The sequence below is a fragment of the Gobio gobio genome (assembly GCF_949357685.1).
Source record: "Gobio gobio genome assembly, chromosome: 17".
NCBI lineage: Eukaryota > Metazoa > Chordata > Actinopteri > Cypriniformes > Gobionidae > Gobio > Gobio gobio.
Window position 1 is genome coordinate 18,597,285 of NC_137110.1, and position 20,663 is coordinate 18,617,947.

General features: G+C 37.2%; 1 protein-coding gene across 1 annotated transcript; it reads right to left on the reverse strand.

Moving 5' to 3' along the window:
* Positions 1–916: 916 nt before the first annotated feature.
* On the reverse strand, positions 917–3,612 carry rgs4 (regulator of G protein signaling 4). The gene is made up of 5 exons (XM_079840361.1): positions 3,501–3,612; positions 3,109–3,219; positions 2,876–2,937; positions 2,113–2,276; positions 917–2,029 (listed from the first exon to the last, which is right to left on the reverse strand). Exons 1-5 carry the CDS (start codon positions 3,542–3,544, stop codon positions 1,781–1,783), a joined length of 630 nt encoding a protein of 209 aa, XP_079696487.1. The 5' UTR covers positions 3,545–3,612; the 3' UTR covers positions 917–1,780.
* Positions 3,613–20,663: the final 17,051 nt, after the last annotated feature.

The window sequence follows — 20,663 nt, forward strand, 5'->3', positions numbered from 1 at the left end:
AAATGGAAAAAAATATGTTTTATTCATATGTTATGCTATGTTCTTGTACGTGGACACCGGGACTCAGTTGTGTAAAAAATAAAATGACATGAATTGACAGGGATAGGCAAATACAATGGAATAGTAATTGTTTTTTTTTTGTTTTTTTTTACCAAACTCTATTTAAAGATGATTCTCAACTATGTTATGAAAGATATAATGGAATGAATTTATATACCATTTTACTTTATGCAAAATGTGGGTAAAATGGGCATACATGGGTTTTGCTATTCAATGCAATGTATACACTGTATCTAATTTACATATTAATGTGTTATTGAAGCAAAATGTAATGAAAAAAGAAGTGTAATAAAAAGAAGAGTAATAGTTGGCAACATTTTCATAATAATATCTAATATTTTATAGGAACATACGTAATTTCTTTCCCTATTCACTGGTTGTGTCTCTCAAAATGGCTGATAAACATGCTTTAAGTCCCGGTGTTTTGTAACAGAGAGTCATATTTTGATTAGAAACCCCATACAATTTTCCTGAGATGTTGATTAATGACAAACAAAATTACAAAATATTATCATATTTCCACAAGAGTGCTGAGATTATTGAGAAGTTGTCCTGGTGAAACCTCAAAACAAATGGTATCACTGAAAAGCCCTGAATGTGCTCTTTACAGGACATCCAGATTTAAAACTGTGACATATATGGTGTCAAAGAAATTCACTAAAATATAATGTCCTTGAATGAGGACACTGGCACCCACGAGGTTAAATACTGAATACTTAAAAAAGTAAATACTAAACACATTCTACATGTGACTGAGACTGATATATACTAAAAATGTATAAAATCTTGCAATTTGTTTAGAAATGTAAAATGCAGCAGTTTTCTGATTGATCTGTAAGTATTTCGGAGACCATTTGAATTTTATGATGATATTTTATTCATAAATATGACAAAAATAAATATGGAACCAGTAAACAAATATGTAAACAACTCAAATTTTGGCCATTTATTCTATACCGGAGCATTTGTGATTTGATATGTAAAGTCTGCCTGACAGCTGAGACAGTTTCACTACGGAGCACGTAGGGAATCATTGGCAGCGACAGCTAATACATTGCACATGCACATTTATCACATTCATTTGTCATTTTGTGGATTATGATGGATGGCCAATAGAATGCAGGAAAGTTCACATTTTAGGTAGGTAGAAAGAAATGACTTCCCCTTTAAAGTTAAAAGAGCTTATGCATAAACATATAGGCTGTAAATACACATATTACATAACATTACAAGGTTAAAGAGAATACAATTGGTTATTGTTAGTGATGTTGAGGACCCTATTCTCATCGTTGCTCAAATCAAATCCTAAACACAAGACTTTTTCCGTCTGTAACAGTCACTTAGTTGTAAACTACAACACATGTATTGTTTTCCCAAAGCCAATGCAAGTGAATTTCAAGGTTGAATATAGATGTGGGTTATTTTTGCTGTTGGTAAATACACTGCCTGCAAAGAATCCGTTCAGAAGCAGACCGTCACTCACAAGATGTCACAACACTGCTGCAAAGCTAAAAGTGGAAAATAGCTTTTGTGAAACAAGGTCTTGACTAAAAGGCAAATGTGTTACAATCCCAATGGCTGAACCATCTAATGATGTCTAGTTTGGCTCTGGCTTACAACCTTTTTATTCATAAACATGAACAAGTTTTACAAAGCCAAGTAAGTGGAAATCACATTATGGCAAAGTTCGTCTCATCCTTTGTTCATATAGAAGGTCAGATTAGGCACAACTAGACAGGCACTGACTGTGGTCAGAAATGTGCTGCTTTCCTTTCTTCTCTAAACTACAGGGTTTGCTGTGCAACGGTGGTTGAGACAGTTCCAGTAACAGTTTGGATTTCAGGAAGCGCCTGTACGAGTCCTTTTCCATGAGGGTGAAGATCTTACTCTGAGCCTCCTCAAAACAAGATGCGTCACACCTTTCCAGATTCTTCCTTGTCTGCTCCCTGGTGGCCGAATCCAAGTTCACCTTAAATAAAAGAATGGAGATGTATGAGTACTTTTTATATGTGATAGGCGAATAGACCTACTGCAGTCAAGTAGTACTCTCACCTCTCTGGGGGAATCAGCATCAACATATCGATCAAATATCATTCTAGCTTTCAGATTCATCTCGTCCACTGATGTTTGCTTGAAATCCTCACAGGCCTCCCAGAATTCAATGTTTTCTTGACTGTACTCAGACTGTAAAAAGGAAGCGAAAGCCTTCCGTCCATCTGAAAGAATTTCATATAATATAATATAATATAATATAATATAATATAATATAATATAATATAATATAATATAATATAATATAATATAATATAATATAATATAATATAATATAATATAATAATCAATATAATATAATAATGTCTGAAGACATTCAAATCTGCATCTAATCTCATTATTCAGAGAGAGCGGATGCTGAGGAGGTTTTGGAATGAAAAGGTCAGGGCTTTAAATCTGGGGGGGGATTCTCTGAGGACTGTCCTAGTGGTTGATGACCCCTGTAGCCCACCAGAGCAGAACAATCAAGCTCTTTTAGGGGCCACCAGAGTCTGCAGACACGTAGCACACGCACTGGAGCGTGAGAAAAATATGGTCATGCCCTATCAGAGTGATTAAAAACATAGTCTCCTTTAACAGAGACATTAATGAGGCCAAGGGCTCTATACAAGGCCGAGTAAACAAGGGCCAGTGCAAAAATCTCAGACTTTCTTATTAAGTCATTAGTAAGCCGCAGCCAGTTCACCAGTAACACATGCTGGTTTCGAAAATTTAATCAGGAGCTGATTTGTTTATTGCATAAGCAAATAATCTGGAAACTTACCATCATTTTTGATCAGGTTGATAAATGATGTTTTCCATTTCTCAGTTTCAGCAAGAGAGATTCTACAGTCAGATGAAGAATTAATAAACAAAATGTTCTATAATATAATATAATATAATATAATATAATATAATATAATATAATATAATATAATATAATATAATATAATATAATATAATATAATATAATATAATATAATATAATATAATATAATATAATATAATTAGCCTTACCTGTTCACCACTGTGACCTTCGTCTTCTCTTTCTCATTCAAAGTCTTCTGCTCTTGAGGTGGATCTGGCTTTTGAAGCAGGAAGCCAATCTTATGCTTTATGTCTTTGGCGCTGTAGAAGAAATTATGTAATCTTTAGAGACTAGAAACAAAATGATCAAAAGCAACTTAAAAGTAGCGTATTTTCTCTTAAATATCTATCATAGGACTGCTTCAAATTTATAAAAAGCATAATAAACACGTTTCCCTTTTCCAACTTAAAGCAAATATTGACACCTGACACCAAAACAACAACACCTTGCTATTAGTCCACTTGAGAGTATACAGAGTATAAAAACATATTGAACTAATAATAAGAATATCTCCTATAATTTCCAATGAGCATATTCATACCTTTTCAAGCATGTTGCAGGGAGGGCTGCGAGTCCTTTACACATGGTGCTGGTGCGTAGTACAAATCCAACGCTAGAGAAAAAGAGTCTGTCGCAAAGAAGACCCTCACAATCTTAATGCTGTCTCCTCCTACAACTCTACTTTTATACAGCCCCAGCCCTCACAACAGAAGAGCCAGCCAATCACAACGGAGGCAGAAACAAAGCAGATGCAAAACCAAGGTAATTTCCAAAGTATTTTTTTAAAGGAAAGGAGTTTGATGTATGACATTTCTTTTTGATGAGCCTAAATCAATTTGTAATTATAATAAAAATGTGATGGAATTGCTGTGGTGTACTTTCACTGCATGTTTTTAAAATTAAACGAAAAAAAGAAAATAATAAAATGCATGAAAAAGAAAAACAACAGAGCTTTTTAAAGGGACTGTCAGGTGTTTTATTGCTTTCGGAAGCCAAAATGCATAATAAAATGTGCAAAAGTGGTTAACATGCTATACATAATACTAATACTACTAATAAAAGTGTATTTGTATAGCAGTTTTCATACATGGAATGCAACTCAAAGTGCTTCACAAGCCTAAAAACAAATAATGGGAATACAAATTCACACAATGTCAATATAAAAATTTTTAAAAACAGAAAGGTTCACAATGTAAAATACAGAAATTGGCAATACAATTTCACCTCAATATCAATATAAATAATATATATAAAAAAACATCAACTTCAAAACACACAACTTCACACTGATAAGCAACTTTAAAAAGATGTGTCTTAAACCACCTTTTAAAAATATGAATGCTAGTAGCCCCTTTCACTTCATTTGGTAGAGAATTCCAAATTTTTGGAGCACGGCTAAAAGTAGTACCATAAGATTATTTACAAATTACTGTATAATGTGCCAGAAGATTAGCATTAGAGGATCTTAAACTATGATTTGTAACGTATCTTGTTACGTTCTTTGGAACGTAACATATACTAAGCCTCATTTGGTTTAATTTTTTCACCCAAGTAGTTTAAAATTCACTTTCGGATGAGACGTTAAACCAAGGTCCGGACTCTCTGTGGTCAATAAAATCCCAGGATGTCCTTCGAAAGGGGTTTAACCCCGGCATCCTGCCAAACTTGCCCATTGGCCTCTGTCTATCATCATGACCTCCTAATCATCCCCATATTGATTGGCTTCATCACTCCATCTCCTCTCCACCAATAAGCGGGTGTGTGTGGTGGGCGTTCTGACGCAATATGGCAGCCGTCGCATCATCCAGATGGATGCTGCACAATGGTAGTGGTTGAGGAGATTCCCCCCCTTCCATGTAAAGAGCTTTGAGTGTCAATAAAAGCACTACATGTAACAAATTATTATTATTTTGAATGCAAATCGTATAATCTGCAAATGTCATGTTTTCCGTTTCTGCAAATGCCATAATATAGCCATTATCCACCAGAGCGGTCTGAACAAACAATCACAGCACAAAATGTATCAGCACTTTGAATGACCTCCACGACACCATGCAGCCCTTAAGGTCACAGAAGCAACATTCTCTAAGTTGTCAAATATTTGTGGTCTCCATGCTTGGTTTATTTTGTTTGTACCCTCCAATGCCCTAAAGAAATGGATCTTTGATCATAAATAAATATTACACATTAGGACTACTATAGTGGGGGGAAAGCTGTGCACAAGACAAAACATTTTGTTCTGTCCAGGTCATACATTTCAATATGTCCTTTATATTAAGACCTCATTATTATTTTGAACTGATCATGTCATGATACAAATCAATTCAATGGAAAAAAATATATATTTACTTCAAACTAAAAGGAAAAGGCAAAAGGTCAAATTCTGTAATGATCTGGAGACAGGAACCGACTCCTAATCACCGACTGTCATGGGATAGCTATCATTACCCTGATTTACACATAAGATTATGCCATGTATTTAACAGTGTAAGATCATAAATTACCCTCTCACAAAGGAAATGCACTTCATTTTGAATTTATGGGAGCATTAAAATCCTAGCAATCATTTCTAGAATTTCCCAGCATGTCATCAACATTTGTCACCTTTATTTATATAGCACTTTTTACAATGCCGATTGTTTCAAAGCAGCTTCACAGTGTTAAACAGGAAAATAGTGCAACAGAATTTGATCCGGCTGTACAGCCACCCTGGAGAAAATGGTGATGTTATCCAGCTCATTTCAATTATCATATAGTGACAATGTGGGCAGATCAGTAATTTAGTTCAACATTTATTTGAATATTTAGTTGAAAATGTGGTGTCCCCAACTGAGCAAGCCAAGCCAAATGCAACAGTGGCAAGGAACCAAAACTCCATCAGGTGGCATAATGGAGAAAAATAACCCTTGGGAGAAACCAGGCTCAGTCAGGGTGCCAGCTGTCCTCTGGCCAATTTGTAATTAATTAAACACTGCATAAAACATATCTTTGTGAAAAAACGTAGAAAGGTCTCAATAAACTGAATGTACCAGCTCAGTGTTTAAAACTACACTATGTAACTTTTCCGTCCACTAGAGGTCGCCTGTTCAAAACAAAGGCGTAGTTTGATGACGCCACGTTTGAACGCAGAATCATGGGACATGTGGTCTTCACCTCACAGCCGGTGGAAAAGAGTCAGGATAGGACTCGGGCAGAAATCATGTTCATGGATGGGATTATTAACATTACTGTAGTATGAAGCAGAGCAGGACCGAGTGTTGTGGAGCTGAGCAAGGCCGCAGGAGAGATTGAAAAGCGGGACTGTTATTATGGCATAGTCGCCGGCGGGACTTTTATTATGACACGGTCGCCGGCGCCACTTCCTCTTTTTCAGTCATGAGTATGAGGTAAAGCAACTCTGTTTATCGTATTAGATATATCTGAGTGTGTTGAAAAGGAAGTTATGACGTTCGGTCAGCGGCTGCTATTACACTTGTTCAAACTGCAGTGAGAGTACAGCGTTTCTGCTAAATAAAACCGGTAACCGAGGGTAACGCAGATATGACGTAATCGACAGGCAACTCCCTCAAACGCATAGCTCACACGTCCCAGTTCCTTGGTTAAAATCAGGGCTTAAAAACGGAAAAAAATATCAATCGGTTCACTCCGAGCAGAATCGATATTATAGCGTTTCCGTTTTTGCGTTCCTCATTAAAAATTACTGTTCCGAAAACGGGTTGATTTGAAAAAATACCGGTTAATAACGTTATTTTAATTTAGCCTATACTTTAAACAAATATGTATAATAGACTTATTTTCACTCAATAATAATATAACGCATGGTAATTAAACTTGAATATTTATTTCATAACATTTTTAAAACCACAACAGAAATACATGCATTAATTACAAAGCATAAACAGCGGACCTGTTTTGGAGCGTTAGACAATCGAAAGTGGCCTCTTATGCCTAATTCTTTTCAGAAGAGTGATAACATTCTTTGTAACGTTACATAACTTTTTTTCAACACGACTTGTTTTAAAAAATGTATTAAAGAATAAATAAACTGGATAACCATTAATGCACCGTCAACTGGTAATTTCAAAGCAAACACTGCGCAACACGTCCTTGCATCACATAATCAAATTCAGTCAGCTAATAAAGCTTGATCATTTAATGCAATATACCATTTAATACGAAGCATCAGCCGTCTATATAGAAAACATTGACCTGTATTGGCAATCTGAAAGACTATAGGAAAAATGTTTGATAGATGCTAGTAACCTACTTGGATAGGCTTAAACGAAATCCACAAACTAGCCTAAATCCGACTATTTGAGCTTAAAGTCCGTACTGCTTATTTAAACGTTCGAAAATAATGTCCTCCAATACCTGCGCTTTCATTGTAGACCTCAGCGGGGAAATAAATGTACTGGAGGCATGAAAATGCGCTCTCTGAGTCTGCACTGACGGTAGATTCATAGATGATGGTGCGCGGGCATTTCACTCACGCTTGATCCGTCAGCGTCACATGCTGTATTACTCTATTCATGATTGGTCACTGCCAAATAAAAATATTAAAGAGAACGATAAAATAACGTTATTAACCGGTTAATGGTCATTTCAAATTAACGTTTCTGTTCAGAACGATTCAAATTGATTTTGATTTCGTTTTCGTTTTTGTTCCTCTTAAAATTTAGTTCGTTTCCGGTTTTCGTTTTTGTTCCTTGAACCGGTTCAGAGCCCTGGTTAAAATAGCAATTTCTCACGATTTACAAATAGTTGGAAACATTTGGGATATTCTAAGTACTCAACTGAACAAAATATATAACACTGGCCTAGTGGTTTTTGGATATTTTACTGCAAAAATCTTACATAGTTCACCTTTAATAACACCAATTCAGCCATTTCATCTTGCTACTCACATACAGACTTTGTCCACAAAACCTGCTTAAAAACACGTCTCTTCTCACTCTGTCCTGTTCAAATTGTTGTTGACATCCATGCAAATTATTGAACCAATCCTATCAATAGCTCTGGATAGTCAAATGCCTAAAGACAAACCGGTGACATCAAAACCAGAAAACTAAGCAGTAAGCCGTTCAGTTCCAGTTCATTCAACTGCATCAGCTAGACCATATAAGGTGCGGATGAATGAATAATAGTTTAAACGAGGGCAGACTAAGAATGCGATAACTAAGCTCATATGAGGTCATATTCAGGGGAAAAGTCACCTTCTCCTTATCATAAGTTACCTGGTCCCAGATGGGGGGTTGTGGGGCTGTGACTCAAAGCACATGGGCTGTTCGGGTCCATTAAGTTTTAGATATTGGAAACCTCAGAGGTTTTTCACTGATTGCACATTCGATGCAGTCTCCTGTAGATAAATGATTACTAGATTGCAAGATTGATCTGTAAACAGAAACAGAAACCAATGTCATAGTTGACCACAAAAGGAGTAAAATACTGCAACTACAAACAACAACAACAAAATAATAATAATAAAATATTATTATCTAACAATAATAAAATATTATTTTTGAAAATAATATGAAATAATTATTTTCAATATAATTGTGCATTTGACACATCACATGCACAATTATATTGTTTATTCAGAGATGTTAAAAATATGCTATGCAATATGACCATTAGGTGGAGTTTTGATATCTCCTTCTAACTACCTGCCAAAAAATCGGACTAAATTGCTGTGCTTTTGTAGCCTTAAGGCCTGTTCACAACGGGACGATTTTCGCACGCGTTTATAGCCGACGTTTAACGCCTCGGGACTAAACAATGTGCGCCAATGTGAGTGTTCACACCGACGCGCAAAACGGCAGGCGTAAAAGCGTCATTTTTAAAAAAACGCCTCGGGTTTGTTTTTTTATTTTGACGCGGCGCGTAAAAAACTGTCCGACCAATGAGATCGGCGCTTTTGTTCACGTGCCTGGAGCTGCTGAAGTGACAGTAAAACACGACTGGGTGGCGCTCAAGCACAAAACGGTCTTGCCGAGCACACATTGATACGACGAAGAAGTAGTAAGTAGAGTAAGAAGAAGATGAACTGCTAATGCTGCTTGCCAGTTAGCAAAAAGTGTGTGAATGGTTTTGTCCATATACATAATATGTCTATGGTTTTGGCAAGCACGTAAATACTGTCTCTCTTCTCCTTCTGTGTGACAAGCGAGTGTCAGAGGCTTAAAGTGCCGCAGCACCATCTTGTGTACCGGGAGCGCATCGACTGAATGTGCACGTTCACTCGGCGCAGCGTCAGTGAAAATCGCTTGGGTGTGAACACTCAAGACGCGCCGAAAAACGGCACGAAAAACGCTGGCGATAAGCGCGCGATATTCGTCCCGGTGTGTAGAGGCCTTGATGTCGTCATACTCAGATTCGTGTCAGAATATGCGTCTGATACTGCTCCACTGGGCTGTGATTATGGGGCGAAAATGCCTCTGCACTCAATTGGATAGACCTACAACCAATCATAGCAACTCAACTGCAGCATGCTGAAAGAAGTAGAAGATGAGTGTAAACGATCATGGCCGGTGTTGTAAAAAGAATTCAAGGATACACTGAGTACTTACCAACATGATCATAATTTTTGAGAAAAATAGTAAAGGTGAATGCATACGAACAAGTTCTCCATTTAGTAAACAAATTCAACCCACGCGCTTTGGTGACGTGCATGATTACGTTACTGTTGATCATCTGTCCATTAGCCCGCCCTGATAATTTGATTGGTCCGAGCAGCTCTGGTTCAAGCATAGTTGCTCCACAACGGATCAAGTCCAGACTGAACTCCCCGACCTCAAATGTTGTGGGCGGGGCTAAGTTAGGCTGGCATCCAGGCTAGTGTTTTTGATTAGCATGTTGGAAAATAGCAAATGTTATGTCTTTAAACTGCAAGTGCAGAGTTGAGTTGGATTTGTGCCTGGTGCAGAATGTACAAAATCAAAACTACAAAATAAGGTAATTTCTGAACATTGATTGTAACGTTCATGCCTCAGAGTTTAAGTACAGGCCGATTACATTCAAACATACTTTTCCGAAATTATAGCCCTTACTTCTATTGATTTCTTTTTCTTGGAATTCATTTGTCCAGGAATGAATAGTTCTTGTTGTGTCTATGATTGTTAGTACTGGATCAGGATCAATGCAAGTTCAGCTCAATCAACGGCCTTTATGGCATACGGTAACAATTACAAGTAAATGGTGAATGGGGGGAAATGAAGTGAATGGGGCCAATTTTTGTATGAACAGAAATGTGAAACTTATAAAAGCAGACATTAATTTGCATATTTTGAAATTTTGTTATAATATTATGTTAGAATTTCCAATTAATTGTTGTGAAAATCAACACTATGCCACAAATGCTGTAAACTGACCTAACTCCTACTGAATTCAGAATTTTAGGGGTATTAAAGTTAAAATCATTTACTCACCCTCAAAGAAACAAGTTTCTTTGTTCTGTTGAACACAAAAGAAGATATTTTGAAGAATGCTGTAACCAAACAGTTTCTGGTCCCCATTGACTTCCATAGTATTTTTCTTTTTCATTCGATGGAAGTCAATGGGGACCAACATTCTTCAAAATATCTTCTTTTGAACAAAGAAACTCCTACAGGTTTAGAACAACTTACGGATGAGTTAAAGATTCTGTATGTATTTTTTTGACTGTATACTTAAGCATAAAAATACTATATTATGTTTGCAGATATATAAGAAACATGCTACGTTCACATACTTGTTTCTCTGAAAAAAACAATGCTATAGTCAGTTATTCTCCTTTGAAATGTACCTTCCGTGTCGGAATGTCTATCTTTGTTTTGGTCTGTGTGATCACGCCCACTGCCAGTTTACCTAATTGTATTTCCGGTGGAAACACAGCGTATTTCAGTCATGGAAGCCGGCAAATGAAAGGGGTCAGAGATCGAACATTCTACCCATCCTAAAACGTCTCGGCATCCATCTAACAAGCTGTATGAAAGCCATATAAATATTGGAGATGCGCTTGAGAGATGGAGACAGCTTAAAACAATTTCAAAACTAATGCTGAGTTAGCAAATTTTCTCCTTGATAGCCAAGTAATTAGCTAAAGTTAGTTAGCTAATGTATCCAGGCTACTAGTGGGAATTAATATTTTAAGTAGGCTAAATTCAACATTCAGATAGTACTCGCATGTACACTCTGTAGATCGTGGCACCAGGTTATCAAAGCAGCATGTGTTCGATACACTGTGCGGCAGACTATACAGAGGTGCAGACGGGCCAAGGCTGCACATCGGTAACAACCATGACAGAAAATACTAAAACCACAAGTTTGACTTAAAAAAAAATTTGATTTTATGAATACAAATGCAACGGAATCAGTGGATGAGGTGAAATTACGCTAACGTTAGATTGCTAGGTAGGCCGCTTCAGTGACTTATGCGGCCGATAAATGCAATCTCCAGAGGACGCAGCAGCAGCCTCCGAAATGAGACGCAGATTCAGAGTTATAAAAATCCATGTGAGCTGGTTTATTATTGGCAAACAATACAAATATTGCAAACACATACATTAGCTGATCAACTTACAGTGTAAGGCTTAATGCTTTTCATCGTCAGATGCACTCGTTCATGTTGGTGTTGTCAATCTTGCAACCCAAGCGTTGAGTCTGAGGAGGAGGGGCAGGGGGAAAAAACCCTCCCCAATATTTGAAATTTGGACTGTAATACCCAGTTCAACCGCTAGCTGTCAAATTTACATACTGCACCTTTAAATATACACACTTATTGTATGTATATGTTTACACAAGTTGCGTAGCTTCAAGTCATTGCAAGTGGTTTGACCGGGATTGACCGTGGGTCATTTCACAAGGAGGAACTCCTTCAAGCTCAACATGTTATACATCACCTCACAAACCCTTCAAGTTCATACTTCAGTTGATGCAGACAGGGCATATTGATCAAAGAACCAGACTCCAGATGAGAAACAAGCTTGTGAGGTGAGATCACCGCTCCTGGCTCCATGTGTTTAATGACGTGTGATCTCAGTCTATCAAATCATGAGGAAAAAAAACTGAATGGTTCACCTCAGAGAAATGTCATATCAAATCAGTTCCAGCTGCTACTTCTACATTACACAGGAAATGGAGTCATGGTGGCCTTAGGTTGTCCAGGTCATTTTTCACCATAACACATTAAATGAGGGAACAGGATTGTGGTTAATCAGGATAAATAAATAAAACTAAATGAAACAAGTAGATTTGTTCACCTGCTCCATTCCAAAACAGTGAGTGTCAGGGTTCTCCTCTGACAGCTCTGTCTGTTTTGTCATTGTTTAATGTGTCAATGTTTATGTTGTGCTTGAACACATGGTCCTGTCTTGGTTTGTGTTTGCCATGTGCTCTTGTGTCCCGCCTCCTTGTTTCCTCTTACCATGCCCCCTTGTTTAGTCTAATTTACCCCTCCACAAACAACTCTATGATATTATATATATATATTTTTTTACATTTAAAACAACCCAAGCACACCTATATACATATAGAATGTTGCATTAAACAATTTCGTAAGGTGAAAAAAAGAGATCAACTCCATAGTGGATTCCAAGTGATCAAGGGCTTAAAGGGGTGGTAAAACACATTCTTTCGAAGGCTTGATTGTGTTTGTGGGGTGCACTGTAACATGTGTTCATGCTTCGTTTAAAAAAAAAAAGCATTATTTTTCATATATTTTACCTTGATTCTACACTGCTCTGTCCCTCCTTGTAAAAATAGTCTGATGGTTTCCGGGTTCTATGAAGCCAGTCCCTCAAAAATATGCAATGGGCTCAGATTGGTTAGCTGGCCCAGTGTGTTGTGATTCGCTAACCGCCTAGTGCACGTTTTTCAGAAACGTCACGCCTAGGGTTGCCACCCTTCCCGTAAAATACGGAATCGTCCCGTATTTACAAGCAAAATGACGCGTTCCGTATCAAACCAATACGGGACGCGATTTGTCCCGTATTTTACACAGGTCCACACACATAGTTCAATAAACACATACGGATTTTGCAGTGTGGAGAATACTGATAGCAAATATAAAGAATCAATTTCACAATAAGTAGTACAGGAGCTCATTTGTGCGTGATTGCGTTTTAGCGGCTTTGTTGCCATAGCGGCGGAGTCTCGAGAACATGCGCTGTGCCAGAGTGTGCCTGCTGTAAACTTGCACGGTTTTTTGAAAACATGTCGAGCTCGCGTCGCGTCCACCGTTTGAAGAACGCAAGAGGATCCCCAGATATAGAACTGAATAGAAAAAAAGGTATCAATGGGTCTGTCCAGTAACTCATGATGAACCTCAGGCCAACTGCACACTTTATGAGAAGCATTTCAGTGTCTCAGACTGACTGACTGTGGTGACAGACCGGTCTATGTGACAGACACATCCGTGCTTCTAAAGGTAGGCCTATACATTTTTTTTAATGGATAATATATTAATATAATATTCCAATACATTATCAGAGCTTGGCAGACAGAATTATTATTTTTAGACAGGTTAATTAATAGATTATAGCCTAATAAATAATCCTGTCATATAAAGTTTATGACATTTAAAAAATATTTAGATAAAAATGGGACAAATAATTACACGATAATATAGTCATAATTTCAAAATAAGTAAATTATTCAAAGAAAATAAACATTTTTAAAATTCAAAAAAGTGATTAGGCCTGGTTCAGCATGACTTCTTAAAGGGACAGTTCACTCAAAAATGAAAATTCTGTCATAATTTATTCACCCTCAAGTTGTTCCAAACATGTATACATTTCTTTATGTTGAACACATAGGAAGATTACTGTGGAAGTCAATGGTGCCCCAAAGCAGCCTGGTACAAACTTTCTTCAAAATATCTTCTTTTGTGTTCAGCAGAATAAAGAAACTCATACAGGTTTGGAACATCATGAGGCGTCATAAGTGCACCAAATAAGCTAAGAGTTCTTTAGAATTAAATAAAATAATCAAATGTAAAATAATATAGCATGTGTTCTCTTGCAAGTTCACGTACTTGATCTCATGTTTTCTTATGGTTTATTATTGAGCTGTCAAGTTGTTAATGTTGAAATAATCATTTCATGATGTATTCTTTATATCTGTCCTTTATGCAATTGTTTTTTAGGGGAATTTTTTTTTGGGGGGGGGGGTGTCGTGGGTGTCCCTTATTTTGCCACACTGAAGGTGGCAACCCTAGTCACGCCCCTTAACTTTACCGGTAGTCTGTGCTTTGGTAGTATTAGAAACAATGGCGTCAATAAAACCATACCAATTTGAGCCCGAATCGGACCCAGAAAATTTTAGTGAAGGCACTGTAACTTTTGCATTTTTAGAACGATTATAGCCAAATCTCTGTCTCAAGAACTATTAACCCAAAACGAATACTAAACATTGGCTTTACTATAGTAGTCAAATCAAACACAGAACCATGTTTAGCATGCCTGTAGATAATAAACAAGCATGTAGATAAACAATACATAAAAGCTCTAATCAAAGAATAATTTACACTAATTCCAAGTTCGCTGTTGAGATTTTTAAAAAGTTTGTACCGTTAGGTGTTTGTCGGATAACGTAAAGTATGAATGAGCATTTAACAAACTGGTTTGCAGAGCCAAACAGCATTGTCATTTGTTTACTTCCTTGCTACAACGTACAATTAACAATACGAACTATTACAGGAAAACACATCAACAAAAAATAAATCATACTTATAGGTTGTGGCCCGTAAACAGCTTCTGTTTTTAAAGTTGGAACTGCTCCATCTTTCAGGACAAGCCGTTTTGCGAATCCTGCATTGAACTAGCGAAGATTGTGGAAGCTTTCCTTCGTAAAATGTGCAGAACAGAGAGCAAGATTTGGGTAATAATTATGAGGGACCGAGTTAAAAATACATTTTAACCATTGATCCCTAATTCCCCGTCCCTAGGAAGGCTGAACAAAGTGGACCTGCAATCCGGATGAAAATAACAGCGTTTCGTCGGCATTGCGACAACAACACTCCAGCCTACTAACTATACCACAACAACTCTTCTCCACAGCAATAAAAAAATGGCCTCGCCCCCCTTATTTAATATTCTCGGAGGAGGGGTTTATGTAAATATTGGGGTTAGTTATGTCAGCAACCCTGGAGGAATGTCTGTAGTCCCTACCGGCCGTTTGCTGTAGTCCTTAGAAATTGATTTCTTTAAAAGCAAATATCTCCCTTTGCTTTAAACTTTGAACGTTGTAACTTTGCAGATGTTGTTTATGCTCAAACAGCAACATTACACACTAGCTAAAGTTAGAAAAGTGAAATCGTGTTTTACCACCCCTTTAAGACATTCCAGTTCAGTCCATTGCAAAGGTTCCGCCAGTAGTGGGCACTCATGTAATACAATGACGCAAATCCGAGTTAGCAGGGAATTTAGCGAGTGAAGGGTATAGAAACGAACTGGAATGCAGCACTTGTCAAGTCCTCGTTTCACTAGGCGTCCGCCTTTCACCCTTTCCTCGGCTGCGTCCGAAACCTGCAAAATGCTGCCTTCAGAGGACACATTTCAAGGCAGGAACGCATCAAGGCATGTCCGAATCTAATGTTAGCTTCACATCCTGTCTCCTGAGATACCTTCTTTTGATCAATTTTCGCAGACAGCATATACTGTATCCTTCGCTGCCTTTGATATCCCACAATCCTGTGCTTTCCATTCTGTGACAGTTGAGCTGGAAAAAAAGATGGCGTCCGAAAGTTGCGTTTGCTGGTTAGTTTGTGTGTAAATGTAAGTTTTTGACCAACATTTTCTACTTCTGATGTCATTTCTAGTGAGAAATTACTCATGTAGTAATTCAATATTTGTTTAGTTCTCACCAAAGCTCTCTCTATTTTGCTGTAGATCATTAAACGGTTAAACTGCCTAAGAAGTCTGTCCGAAATTAGTTTTGTGAGGTGCCTTCATGCACAAATGCTGCCTTACAAGCCATAGTCTGATAAGGCAGCGAGGCAACGAGCCAGCTGCCTAGGTTTTCGGACGCAGTCAATGTGTGCTCTCTCCCTCATGTGTTGCTGGTTTGTTATACGTGATGCCTATTTATTATGCTGTTACAGTTTTTTTGCTAGTAGTTTCTCTAGTTACTACCAAGCATTTGTTTCTGCTATCTGCCTTGTGTTTTATGGGTCTCTTGTTTGTTCCTGTCCTGCAAGCTGAGCATCTCTGGCTGCTTCTTTTCTCTGCCAAGCAGCAAGACCGGTGCTATGCCTGATCGTGCCCTGTGAGTCTATCCACTAGTGCTGTGTGATCCTGTCTGACTCTCGCTGCATCCATTGGCCAGGTGCTTCTGACTTCTACCACAGCACACCAGCCCGTTCACACCCTGGGCTGGTCTCAGTGGTCATTCCCTCAGCTTGCCTGTCATCGTGCCTTGTCCCTGCCTATTTTTTGGACTGTTATCACCTCCTCTACCTCACTATATCTTGTCTTGTCTGCTGTTTTGGTAAAAAAAAAAAAAAAAAAACCCTGATAACTCATTTCTGCATTGAGTCCTCTCTCATAGATCCTTGACTGTGCAGCTGCAACATTTACAATTTTCAACAACTTATCGCTGTGCTGACCAACAGAAAGCTGCTTGATTTGAAAGTGAGTTTGTGTCACACGCTATTGATAATAGCCTATGGACCTTTTTGCCCTCAATTCTTCAAATGTAAGTGCACCTTGCGAAGGCACATATGTAGGTGGTAGTAAGCAGCGTACTTGCTTTTTGAAAAGAACCTTAGCAATGAAACCTTTGGACAACACATTGTGTTCCCAGCTTTACTTAAATCACATCCTCCTTTGTTATGCCAGAGTTAGTCCATCAACGGCGCTTTTACTCACTGCCTTCAATACACATTTCTGCTTGAATGGGAGACAGGTGCTATTCGGGGTTTAGTCTTATCGGCCTCAGATAAAGAGGGTGAAAAACACAATGCTCAACACTCAATCAATGTCTGCTTGAACTAGCTCAATAAAAGGCTGCCATCGCTGGACAACGTAATAACAGTTTTCCGTTGTCAGCTCAGAAATTTAATTGAACAGTCTATGAAAAGCTGTTGTCAAAAAATATTTTTGTCAGAAGTGAAGAATGTTCAGGCTTCATGTCTCTAGTAAATTGGACAGTTTTGTTCCAAAAGTAGTTTTAGAATACGGTTGTAATTTATTAAGAAATTGTGATATTTTTCTTACACTTTTAAGATGTTAATACTGTATTGTGTGATCAAATACACAAGAGCACGGACATGATTCTGTTCTTATGAGCTCATTATATGTAACCTAAAAACAACCATGCCCTTTTGCTTTTATGAAAACCGAATCATTAATACTATATGTTTGAAATATTTTAGTATGTCAGGATAGTAGAACAATCTGTTCAAAACCAAAATTCATAATGACAGACTTTCTTTTTTTTTTTAAGAATATCTTGGCAAGTCTTTTAATGTAACATAAGTGAGGGCCGGGGCTGTCAAGCTCCAGAATAACAGATAAACACCCTAAAAATTGTGCAAGACTTAATCCAAGACATACCATATAGCTTTGTGGGAGGAACAGACAGAAATTTAAGAACTACTTGAGCTGATGAGAGAAATTGTGATGTTCAGTTCACGAACAAAATGTTCTGAGTTAGATGTTTGATTTTGAATCAGTTCATTGAATCTATTAATGATTCGTTCCAGAATCTAATTTACATCTCGAGTGATTCACTAACTCAATGATCTGGCTACAAAAGTTAACAGAACATTGGAGTAGAAAATTGTCAGTGAACAAATTATGATATCAATGAAATCAATGAATAACAACTTATTTATATATAGCGCATTAGTTATATTGACTCATTTTGTTATATTTATGATACTTCATGGTTTTGTGTGCTTTTTTGAAGCTTGATAGTCTGATTCACTGAAAAAGAATGAACAGTGCATTATTAAAAATATCTTATGTTCCATGAGAGAATTTGGAATGACATGAGACAATTCTTTTTCAGTGCACTATTCATTTAATTTAATCATAAATTTGTAAATATTAATTTTTGATTGTGTGCATGATGTGCGGATGGAGACGCTTATCGCTTTTGGGGAGTTTCTTCACACAAATAAATCGTTAGGCCTAGGAACAATTGGAATATTTGTACTTTTTGAATAAACTGTGCCTGCAGTCATATCTGCCTGTTATATTCTGTGTTTTATATCATATAATACACAAATGGGTAGGTTTAGGGATGGGGTTGAGTTACGTGTTCAAACGTGTCTAAATAGCTTAAATAATGAAATAAATGTAAATCAAATTATGCTGACTGGTTAAATTGAGAATCACACTCCATCATAATGGTAAAATCATCATAACCCGTTATAATTTCATCATTACAATAACATTCCCAGTCTGTGTATGACGGCAAAAGTTTCTTGTTGAAATCAATAGAGTACCCTGCACGTTTGAAAATGTTGCTTAAGGGCCGGCTGTGCGTTAAAAAGTGTCCTGAAGGGTCCTGACCAAACATCAATATGTGACGAGTTGAGTGTGAGAACGTGATGCAAAAACAGACACATCTTCAGCATACAACTGATAATACAACATCCCATCTGAGCGTATCCGAGTCTAAAGTTCAGCTTCTGGTTATCTGTTGTATTTCAAAGACTGATGCCGTAACTCAAGACAGATGATAAATGTATTGTAAAACAGGTGCCATTAAGCTTTCTCTATCATTAGGACTGTGATGTTTATGGCCATTTACAACCCTGTTTCTGAATGGAAAATAGATTGTAATATGAACGGTGACAGAAAGGTGACCTCTATTTATTTTCATTTTCATTGAAATATTGAGTTGATATTGATATAAAGATTTTTCAAAGTGAAATTCTGAGTCAAACTGTTACCGTTTGTTGTTAAAAACTCTTGATGTGAATGGATTGTGTACTAGTACTATTCCAGTAAGCACATCATCAGTTGCTTCATGATTCACTTAAATAATGGTAAACAAACAAACTCCTTTGTACCCTATGAGTGTGAGAACGTGTTTGACTCATACGAGGGAGCATGTGTGAAGAATTAATGTGGCCGTGTCTGCTTGCGGTAACATAAATAAACGTGGAGCTACGTGCCAGGAAGCACAAAGAGAGGTGAATATTTGGCCAGATGGTGTTTGAGGGCCCATTGCTCCTTTCAGCACAGACTTGGACTGTTTATGTATGCATGTGCATGTGTTTGAAAACCATGCATGTTATCCGCTATGGGTACTGAAAGACCGAAGAGATTGTTTCCCTTAAATCAGTACAACTTTTGCACACTTCAAAGCGCTCAGAATGAATGAGGTTATAAGAGGTTCAGTCTTCATCACTGCTTGATGCTGATTAGGCCTGTTAACAGAGTGAACTTCAACCTCAGTCCTCAGTGTTACGAAATCATGTGATTAAGTCCACAGTGTGTTTCTCCACATCACATTGTTTCATCAACACACTGCACTGTATATGATTGAGAGTACGATTTGCTTTAAATGTCTGTGATTAATGTTTTCACTGAACGAACATCTGTTTTTCAGTGAAATCAAGACTGACAAGATAATGGAATTGTTGTTCAACAACAAGGCAGTCCATTTGATGAATCAGTCCATTTCTACAGATTAGAGAGGTGTGGATTCATTTATTGGTTGGAAATGATCAGAGGTTCTCTGTTTTGTGGCATGTATTTTAATGCATCATCTTTCAGGCCCCTGGCGGTCACTCCCTCCATTTCATATAGTAATGCGGTCCTTTCAGAGCACATCTCGTCTGCACTTAGCAGAGTGATTTGAAATGGCAGCAAATGCCTCAGATAGTGAATGAATTGAGATGGGAATGACCCCCTTTTATGCTCGTCCTGAAATTTCGATAGGAGATACATTAGAGTGACAATTATCACAACGTTTAAGGTACTAAGTCATAAGCCTTCAAATTTGTAAACAGGAGTGCTGAAAAGCCATGAATTTTAGTTTATCTGGTTATGGTTGAGGAGGTTTTACACTTCTTTTGCATCATGTAACTGTCAACAGTAATAAATTCAGTTTGAAATAAGAAATTTATTACAGTTATTATAGTATATAAATATATGTTGGATATTTTAGTATAGTATATTATAAATTATATATGGAATTGTTTCCGACCACAGAATAAAAAATAAGGAAATAAATTATACTTTTTTTTCTTGCAATTGCGAGCTTGCATCTCGCAATTCTGACTTTTTATCTCAGAATTGCATGATATAAAGTCGCAATTGCGAGTTATAAAGTCAGAATTGTGAGTTATAAAGTCACAATTATGAGATATAAAGTCACAATTGCGAGTCATAAAGTCAGAATTGCGAGATATAAAGTTGAATTTGCGAATTATAAAGTCAGAATTGTGAGATATGAAGTCGCAATTGCGAGTTATAAAGTCAGAATTGCGAATTATAAAGTCCGAATTGCGAGATATGAAGTCGCAATTGTGAGTTATAAAGTCCGAATTGCGAGTTATAAAGTTGCAATTGCGAATTATAAAGTCAGAATTGCGAGATATAAAGTCGCAATTGCGAGTTATAAAGTCTAAATTACAAGATATAAAGTCGCAATTGCGAGTTGTAAAGTCAGAGTTGCATGATATAAAGTCACAATTACGTGTAATAATTCCGAATTACGAGATATAATGTCAGATTTCCGAGATATAAAGCCGCAATTATGAGTTATATAGTCA

Excerpts from the sequence above, each read along its gene's own strand:
- rgs4 (XM_079840361.1), bottom strand. The coding sequence starts at position 3,544 with ATGTGTAAAGGACTCGCAGCCCTCCCTGCAACATGCTTGAAAAG. Across the intron at positions 3,220-3,500 it reads CCTGCAACATGCTTGAAAAG|CGCCAAAGACATAAAGCATA; the intron begins GTATGAATATGC and ends TTTCTTCTACAG. Across the intron at positions 2,030-2,112 it reads ATGCTGATTCCCCCAGAGAG|GTGAACTTGGATTCGGCCAC; the intron begins GTGAGAGTACTA and ends CTTTTATTTAAG.